The 10,384-nt window shown below is 42.9% G+C and overlaps 1 protein-coding gene across 1 annotated transcript in view; it reads left to right on the forward strand.

Annotated features, from left to right (window-relative positions):
- The window catches only part of LOC115166387 (protein bassoon-like), an 86,720-nt gene extending 76,758 nt beyond the window's left edge, over nt 1-9,962 (forward strand). The window contains exons 7-12 of the mRNA XM_029720293.1: nt 1,077-1,185; nt 4,946-5,077; nt 5,226-5,281; nt 5,549-5,713; nt 5,997-6,089; nt 9,218-9,962. Coding sequence (XP_029576153.1) covers nt 1,077-1,185; nt 4,946-5,077; nt 5,226-5,266 — 282 coding nt within the window. The 3' untranslated portion in view covers nt 5,267-5,281; nt 5,549-5,713; nt 5,997-6,089; nt 9,218-9,962. The remainder of the gene's footprint in view (nt 1-1,076; nt 1,186-4,945; nt 5,078-5,225; nt 5,282-5,548; nt 5,714-5,996; nt 6,090-9,217) is intronic.
- The last annotated feature ends 422 nt before the right edge of the window (nt 9,963-10,384 follow it).

Below are 10,384 nucleotides of genomic sequence, written 5' to 3' on the forward strand. Positions count from 1 at the left end.
TTCCTCTCTCTTCTACACCCCCTCTCTCATTCTCTCTCTCTCCATCTCCCTCTCTACCTCCTCTCTCTCTGTCTCTCTGATAAGGCCTAGCACATCATTGTGAGAAGAGGTTTTATTTAAATGTGTGTGAAATCCTGTTGGCAGACCTTATCTGGTCTTGTGATTAGCACTGTGGCTGTAGATAGTGGCAGTGTAACAGCCTCTGTCTCGTCCACTCAGATGGAGGAGAGAGATTCATCCCCAAAATGTCTTCCACTGCAAATCATTCCCCGTTTGTTTTCTTATGTCTCTGAATACATCGACATGTTTATAATATACAGAACTATACAACATGCAAACGTTTTTCGGCTATGTGTTGTGTTTTGCATCTAATCCTATACTCTAGGCCATAGAGAACCTGAATTATAGGAATTATAGGATCTCTGTGCTATAGCCGATACTGATAACGTAAAATGAAATATTCCGTGTTGTGTATGATCATCAATATTATGTGCAGACTGAGATATGGTTCTGAAAGATAGTTCTACGCTCCACATAGAAATACAGTTGTTAGACAATCGTATACATCCAATCACATTCATCCCGTACCACATTCATTTGAACTGTCTGTTCTCTCTGAAAGGCCCGATGAGTGATTTCAAAATAATTTATTCAAAATGCTAATTGAGGGTTGAAATGATTGGAATGTATCCGTTTGCCGGGTGAAGTGAATGCAAAACAAATCCTGTGTTATTATTTGGCAAACGTCCACAATGCTAAGCGAATTATGTTATATTTGTTCCATTAACCCCTTACAGAGATCATATTCCCAGTTTGTAAATCTAGATGCATGCTTAGATGTGCGGCTGGTTGGTTTGCAGGGAGGAAGCATGAAACTGGTTTCAGCCCAATGATCTCTGGCATTGATAATACTCATTCTGCATCATTCTGTCTGTCAAATGAAGTTTTGGTATTTTAAAGTAGGGGGTCAACATGATATGAATCACATTTTTCAGTGCGTCAGAACAAAATGAGCGATGTACAGTCAGTTTGCCACGTTTAACCGTGTTCCTCATCTCTTTGTCTCGCTCTTCCAGCAAGCACCTGTCGCAAACACACCCCCTGTGACTGCCATAGGGGCCAAAGCTGTCATAGGAGGGGCAGCCCAACCTGCAAAAACACCTCAACCCCCACTCACAGGAATAGGTAAACATCCCTGTCTGCACTCAAACTGCTCCTGCTCCACCCACTGAACATTTGACAGAGAGTGATTAGTACACTTCTCCTACACTCTAAAACATTCTGGGTTGTTTGGATGACCCAACTGCTGGGTCACTGAGTTGGTCCAGCCACACCCCTAATAGACCACGCCGCTGACCACGCAGCTGCTGCGTCAACCCAGCATGAAAGTGAATAAAAACCCAACTGATGGTTGAATTAACCCATGTTTGGGTATAACCCAACTGGCTGGGTCAAAATAACCCAGCGTGTGTTCTTTCCATTGTATACCCAGCACTGGGATCCCAAATATTAACCAAGCATTTTTTAGAGTGTAGGCATACATTAGTCAATCTCCCACAGACAGACAGACAGACAGACAGACAGACAGACAGACAGACAGACAGACAGACAGACAGACAGACAGACAGACAGACAGACAGACAGACAGATCCGCGCACACACACACACACACACACACACACACACACACACACACACACACACACACACACAGAGAGAGTGTGTTACGTAATCAGGTAGCACGGGTGTCCTGTTTAATCCCAGGCATTAATTCTGAGAAGGCTTTGGAAAGTTGATGGATAACCCTAACTCTGGAAACACAGAGGGAAAGTTCATTTCAACTTCAAGTTTCATTTGTCACATGCCCAAGTATAGAGAAATGCTTAACTTGCAAGCCCTACCCAACAGTGCAGTATTCCATACCAAAATCGTGTAACACATGATTTTTTTTTACAAAAGAAATAAGAACTAAGAGAGGAAGCTATATACAGGGTCAGTGTCAGTACCACATGTACAATGTGCAGGGATACTGGAGCATTAGAGGATATGAACATGTCAGACGGATTAGGAGAAAGCGACTGGTAGCAGGTTAAATAATAATAATAATAGTCAACAGTATGGCAGCAGCATAAGTGGTGGGCGGGTGGGTGCAAGGTGGGGAGTGTGTGTACTGTGTGAATACTGCCTTCAGAAAGAATTCACACCCTTTGAATTTTTCCAAATGTTGTTGTGTTACTAGGTCGGATTAAAATGGGTTTAATTGTCTTTTTTTTTTTGTCAATGAAGTGGAAGAAAAATTCTAACATTTGGAAAAACAAAAATTATGAAAAATGATATACTAATATATCTTGATTACATACAGTTGAAGTCAGAAGTTGACATACACCTTAGTCAAATACATTTAAACTCAGTTTTTCACAATTCCTGACATTTCATCATCATAATAATTCCCTGTCTTAGGTCAGTTAGGATCACCACTTCATTTTAAGAATGTGAAATGTCAGAATAATAGATTTAACCTAAGTGTATGTACATTTCCGACTTCAACTGTATCTCTCTCTATATTATACGTGGGAGGGGAATACCTGGGAACAGATTTCTTGAATTTAAATCACTTGGAGCTGATTTCCTGTTGTTTTTACAGTCTGATTTCCAGTTGTTTTTACGTATAATATAGCCATTTCCGTGTCACGGTTCAATTGTGTCTGTGTTGACATGCTCTAGTCCAGTGGTTCCCACATTTTTTATAGTCCCGTACCCATTCAAACATTCAACCTCCAGCTGCGTACCCTCTCTAGCACCAGGGTCACCGCACTCTCAAATGCTGTGTTTTGCCATCATTGTAAGCTTGCCACACACACATTATAGGATACATTTATTACCCATAAGAATGAGTGTGAGTTTGTGTCACAACCCGGCTCGTTGGAAGTGACAAAGAGCTCTTATAGGACCAAGGCACAAATAATAATATAATAATAATCAATAATTTTGCTCTTATTTAACCATCTTACATATAAAACCTTATTTGTTAATTGAAAATTGTGAATAACTCATTTGTTAATAAGAAGGGTGTGCTTGAAAGGATGGGTTGTATTGGAGAGAGTCTCAGTCTTAAATAATTTTCCACACACATTCTGTGCCTGTATTTAGTAGTTTTCATGCTCGTGAGGGCCGAGAATACACTCTCACATAGGAACGTGGTTGTGTAACCGTATTGCTTCTGTCCCTCTCCTCGCCCCTACCTGGGCTCGAACCAGGAACACATCGACAACAGCCACCCTCAAAGCATCGTTACCCATCGCTCCACAAAAGCCGCGGCCCTTGCAGAGCAAGGGGAACAACTACTCCAAGGTCTCAGAGCGAGTGACATCACCGATTGAAACGCTATAAGCGCGCACCCCGCTAACTAACTATCCATTTCACATTGGTTACAGTTGCAAAGGGCATCAGTGTCTTAACAGCGTGATTTGCCAAGGCAGGATACTCTGAGCACAGCCCAATCCAGAAATCTGGCAGTGACTTCTAATTAAATTACATTTTCACAGAACCGCTTGTTGCAATTTCTATGAGGCTCTCTTGTTCAGATATCGGTAAGTGGACTGGAGGCAGGGCATGAAAGGGATAACAAATCCAGTTGTTTGTGTCATCCATTTCGGGAAAGTACCTGCATAATTGCGCAACCAACTCACTCAGGTACTTCGCTATATCACGTTTGACGTTGTCTGTAAGCTTGAGTTAATTTGCACACAAAAAATCATACAATGATGGAAAGACCTGTGTGTTGTCCCGCACATTGAATATAGTTGTGGAGAGTTCCTGTAAACCTAGATTCAGATCATTCAGGCGAGAAACAACATCACCCAGATAGGCCAGTCGTGGGAGAAACTCATCATCATGCAAGCGGTCAGACAAGTGAAAATGATGGTCAGTAAAGAAAATTTTAAGCTTGTCTCTCAATTTAAAAAAACGTGTCAATACTTTGCCCCTTGATAACCAGCTCACTTCTGTATGTTGTAAAAGCGTTACATGATCGCTGCCCATATCATTGCATAGTGCAGAAAATACACGAGAGTTGCTCGTGGGCCTTGCTTTAACAAAGTTAACCATTTTCACTGTACTGTCCAAAACGTCTTTCAAGCGGTCAGGCATTCCCTTGGCAGCAAGAGCCTTTCAGTGGATGCTGCAGTGTACCCAAGTGGCATCGGGAGCAACTGCTTGCACGTGCGTTACCTCTCCACTGTCATGGCTTTTGCGCCATCAGTACAGATACCAACATGAGCAGCAGCTAATTTTGGCTACATATGGACCAAATTCCCGCGAGAGAGTAAGGGTTAATGTGATTGGTTGTTAATTATTTGACTAGACTACCTGTATTTGACATTGTGTTGTTATTTCACTGAACACTAGATGGTTTAATTTTATTTTTGGCAGTGAAATGAGGTTAATCAGGCGAGAAAAAAACCTCACCCAAATGTATAGATTTGTTGGAAAATATAAATGGATTGTTCGATTCTTAAAAAAAAAATGTGAATCACATTTTTATTTGGCGTACCCCCGACGGCATTGCACATACCCCGCATAGACTACCTGCTCTAGTCTATACAATCCCATCACCTCGCTAACAGTTGCATAGACAGTTCCTCTGTGGAAATAGAGACCCGGGTCAGAAACAGTCTGTAAAGCGCAAAGATTTATATCAGATTTATGTCAAAAGCTGGTGCGGTCATCTCCAGATAAATGCAATGGCTTCAGACTGTTGTGATAGTGTGCACTAAACTGGAGTATGGCATGAACTGGATTAAAAATAAAGTATTTGAATTGAAAAGTACACCAAACATAGGATTCAACTATATTTTAAGATTCTTTCTCATACTGTAGGCACATTTTTGGAAAATCAGTTTCTAATCATCATCCATCTCCCTCCCCCTCTCCCTTCTCCCTGCAGGCTCCAAGGCCGCCCCTAGACCCAGTGGCATCGGGAGCGCAGCAACAGGTCAACCAGGGATGGAGGGGGACAGCCTCCTCTCTAAAGTCCTACCAGGAAACCCTGCGGAGGCAGCAGGAAAACTAGGAGAAGGTGACATGCTGGATCTCAGCCTCAGACGTTTTTACTCTCTCTCTGTGGAACTTTCATGTCATTCCATCAACGTAACCTTTACGGTGCATTCTACTTGCTACAACATGCCTAAACTCTCTCTCGCTCTCTCCCTCCCTCCCTCCAACAGCAATCTCCGGTTTCGGCAAGAAGTTCACCTCGTTGTGGTGAGGTGTTGAGATGAAGGTAAGTGTTCACCTGCGTTACCAAGTAAAAATCCTTAACACGGTCAGTGAGGTAGCAGTGCGCTCGGCTATAGACAGAAAAACTTTACCTGGTACTATTTCTTCTAACTGTGTGTGGGTGGTTCCCGGACCACCTTGTGCAAATTGTTTGTAGGCAGTGTGTGTAGGTTTGAGTGTCTCTCCTGTGTCCTGAACAAGGATTTTAGAACAGTATGACAGCTCACCCCAGTAAGTGACAAGTGGGAGTCTCACGGTCGTGTGATTTCAGGTGTCTGTAAATGTTATGGAGGACGTTGTGAGGCTTCGTACCAGAAAAACCTAGGAAGACCCCTGCTTTGTTTTACTATGAGAGCGAGAGAGAGAGAGAGAGAGAGAGAGAGAGAGGGAGGGAGGGAAAGATATAGCCACCAATAGAGGAATTCTGAGCACACTGGTGAGTCCAAAATCTCTATTCCCTGCCTAAAGCTCCCTCATTTTCAGAAAATTACATTAAAAAACGACTTTGTAAAGTATTGATTTTCCAAAGTGACCCAATGGCTTTATTGTAGTGTAATGTGGAAAAACATAAATGACACTGAACTTAGTAAGCAGTACATACAGTATTGTGTATATTTCAAGTTGCAGCATTTTAAAATAGAATTGGAAAAGATTAGCGAACCTAACATGATCATGATCAATCAGCTCAAGATTGATTGTTTTTTCCCACCCTCATTCAGCCAATGAGGACAGGAATCAATGGATGCTGCACGTCCCAGGCCTGAGCACACGATTGCAGAGAAACAATGCTGCTTTCTCTGGCAGGCCAGACAGTAAGTAGTGCACACAGACTCATCAAGCACAACTAAGATTAGAAAAGGTAGGATGGTGGGTACACTAATGACACAAGAATTATCACAAAACAATAATCATTATTTACTAATATAGTTAATTATGTAGTGATGGTGTTGGAAACAATTTAGTTCCCAGCAAAGGTAGATTCTACACTCTTCATCTCTTAATATGTTGCAGTCAAGTCACTCCTGCTATTGTTTACATATAGTAGGCCTATACTGTTTACTGCAAAACAGCACTGCACCTTGCGCTAACCTTTTCATGAACCCTGACCCTTGACCCATGGGCTCTCTGTCAGCCTCTGCATGAGTGCACCGTAACAGCCATATTACTGTAACATCCATACACTGGAATTGACAGTGCGATTCTCTAGGGCCACCCGCAGGTCACGTTTCTATGGGCAACCAGGGTTAAAGAAGTCTGCCGAATGGCCTTCGATGTCCAATGTTTGTGACACAACCTTCATGAAGAGTTTCGATCTTACCTCAGAGGGTTAATATAAGTTGAAAGACATTGAAAGACTCAATGAGATAGCATGTAATTCAGGGCAAATTCGACCGACACTTGTCTGTGGCATTGTGTCATTCGTTTTGGCAGTGTTAGCGCCATTTTGTTATCTTCTACCTCTTCTACCAGTTTATAGAGAGAATAGAAAATCCCATATTTGATTGTAGTAGTTTGTAACTGAACTGCAGAGTATCTTGTGGTTCAACTGCAGTCCCTTTATATCACAAAGCATTGGGAGACAAATAGTTAAAGAAAAACTCCACTCAAAAACTATCATTTGGTATTTTCTTCATTAGTCCACTGTTGATACAGTCCCAAAATGTTTTGCATGTCAGCGGTCAAGTGCAGCACAAGAGTTTGGACTTTCAAGAAGCAAAGTGTCACTTTCAAGAAGCAAAGGGTCACAAAAATGTTTAGTGGATTTTTCCTTCAAACAGAACCCTCTACCCTCAAACATGTATAGTTAGGGTATTGTTACTTTCTGGCTAGCCACTGTTTTTAATCATGCATCAGTGAATTAGATGAAGGGGGTTATCCGGTTATGAACTGGACTCATCAAATTCACAGAAAACAGAGCACGCTCTCTGACTATGGAAAGGCTCTTTGGCCGGTAACAGTGTCCGTGGATGGATATGAGATTGAGTGACGTGGTAATGTGTGCCAGAAGATTGTGTATCCATCCACCTCCCCCCAGGACCCCTTCTTCTCCACTCCCCCACCCCACAACATACACTGTATACTTCTCAACTCCTCACTGTTCATCCGCTACAAGTACAGATGGCACTGGTTTACCTTTGTTTGCTAAAGTAACCATTCTTTACCTTCCATTCTCTCTCTACCTCCTCTTCCTCCCTACCTCCTCCTCTCTCTACCTCCTCTTCATCTCTCTACCTCCTCCTCTTCCCCCATAGTGCATAATAGATTTCATATCACGCTGTAGTAATGTATGATTGCATCGCTATGTTGAAAATGACAAACCAGCATTGCTATATAACCTCTCCAGAGTAATTAACTGGGCCCAAGAATAAAGTTGTGAAACCAAGGCAGCAGAACAACCACAACGTTTGTTTATATTATAGCATCATTTCCTTTGTGACAGAAGAGAGCACTCCTGATTGGTTTTTAATTGTGTTGTGAAGTTGTGACATCGGAGCCCTGCTCTCCCATGGTGCCCATTGAGGTCACGGCCTTTTAGGGTCACAGGGTGACTTGGTTGTATTCACTGGGATATAAATGTAATGAACACAGCTAACAGCTAACTGTTCCACACGATACGTTTCTATGTGATATCTAAACTTCCTGCGACGTGACACCTGAACCGACCCCTCATGCTTAACATAGCATTATTGACGATAGCACTACCGTGCGGATCACCTGACATCTACTGAGACCCACAGGAAGGCAGGAATATCACACACATCAAATTGGGCAGGGACACACAGACATTTTATGAATTGACCACTACGCTCACAGAGGCTTCCTTCTACCACAGTGGGGCAGCAGTGCACAGAATATGAGTGAGAAAGACCATGTTACAGTACATTACATCATAGCAACCCAATGAACCCAATATAAAACCCCTAGTGTTGACAACTGGAACTTTGGTTTTGAATGGCTGTCCAGCGTGGTTGATTTCCTTCTGGAGACGATGAGTTTGAAACCAGTGTGTGACTGATCCATTATCCATCGACAACATCGTCTCCAGAAGGAAATCAACCACGCTGAAATGTATTATTTAAGGAGACATTGTGTTCGCTTCCGGGAGCGTCTTCACTGAGATAACAGCCGTGTATGATTACAGAGCATTATGGGTGCTGCAGTTGTACATCATGCTACATGAAACACATCATAAGCCAGCGGGAGTATGCGTTTAAGGAGGTGGGACTGTATGCTGTGCTAATGTCGGGATCTGCTGTCAGAAATGGCAGTGTGCTGCCTGAGACGAAGACTCATGCTGTATCTGTAGTGCAAGGTGTTGCAGCCAATCATGCCATGATGACTAACCGCCTCATGTGACCACAGCCCCAGTCTGTCTCTCTCAGCATAGCGTTCTCATATACAGATACTGGGGCCGCTGATGGAATGAACAGAGCCTCATGCACAGTAGACCATCTTGTTGTTTCGAGCCGTCTGTGAAATGGACCGTTCTGCTGTGTTTATGTCCGATTCAGTGAGAGAGCCTACACGTAGGCTGCCATGTCCTTACAATCACAATATTCAATGAATGGTTGGTACTGTCAATATTTTGTTAAATGTGTGTCACTGAGGATAAACTGAGTGTAATGTAATAGAGAGGTAGTATAATTACATAACCTTGCACAGACCTCAGTACACTGTACAGTTCAGTCTTGCTTTTCTTCTGCTCTTCTACCATCTAGTGTTGAATCATAGGATTTCACTCTGTTCTAATCGTATGCTTAACTCTGCATATAATGAAAGGGTTCACTTAGAACGCTTATTTCCACAGAAGGATTTAATTCAGTTGTGCATTCCTCTGTCATTCATTGGGGATACATTACATGTGTTTACTGTTTCATTCAGGCTATAGTAAGATAATCAGAGGATACCAGTCACCTGAGTTTGTGTTCACGTTCTCCAGATCCTTTTGAGGCCACCCGGCTGCAATGCCCACAGCCAAAGAACCAGGCTCCTGACACCCTGACACCCCCAGAACACCCTAGGGCTGTGGTCTGCACTGAGGTCACAAGCCCCGAGGACCCTTCCAGAGAGCGGCTAGTTGGATAGAGAGCCCGTTCCCCCTGGTCTCTGCCACTGTCCGGGGTTTCAGCACCACCTCGCAAACAGCCATTATCCTTTGGGGAATGGGCTCTATACTAAGGAATACTCCATCCAGCTGCTCTGTAGGAGGATGGGAGGGAGCCACAATACTGTGACACCGCAGCACACTGATGATGCTATCCTCGAGTCCAGTGGTTCCCAACCTTTTTTCGGTAACTGAATTTTGATCTGCCCGGAGTACCCCTGAAGTACCCCCTCATGTGCATTTTACCAGTCGGCCTATTATCTCATGAGTCTTCTCAAGTACCCCGTGTTGATAGGCCAAATACCCCCAGGAGTCCTAGTACCCCTGGTTGGGAACCACTGCTCTAGTCTGTGGGCTGTTGTGCTGCTGCATGCTGGGGGCGGAATACATCCCAGGCGGCGTGGCCATGGTGGCAGGGTAGGATCCTTGATTCCATAAGCCTGTGCTCAGACACACTCTCCTTTCATCTCCGAATAAAGAAAAGAAAACTGAAGCGCTTCGTAGGTTTTTCTGGTACTAAATACTTCCTGTTTCATTTGGATGCTGATAACAATTTAGGGAAGAAGAAGAAGAAGAAGAAGAAAGAAAATAAATATATACATAATAAGGATGACTAGCATGACGACTCCACGGTTTGTTCTGTTTTTATCTTTACATTCCAGAATGAAAGAAGGCACCGTTTTTTTATGCTGACTCATTCCTTTTTGTTGTTGTTATGTGTCTATGAAGTGTATAGTGGATTTAGGATTTTGAATGCATGGAACTTTATATCCAAGACCTTACACTGTTCACCATTTCAATCACAGAGGCCATAAGACACTGGTTAATAATAAAGCTAATTTACAAAACTCCAAAAGAAGACAAGGTGGACATAACACTGAATCTGGCCACAGAATGGGAGAATCATCATTCGGGAGGTTTTGGTTGCACCATGAGAGCCGAATGTGGCTAGGTTTTTTTTTTTTTGCCATTGCAAAGCCATTAATAAGAAAATAAAAAACA

The sequence above is a fragment of the Salmo trutta genome, chromosome 28, assembly GCF_901001165.1.
Source record: "Salmo trutta chromosome 28, fSalTru1.1, whole genome shotgun sequence".
NCBI lineage: Eukaryota > Metazoa > Chordata > Actinopteri > Salmoniformes > Salmonidae > Salmo > Salmo trutta.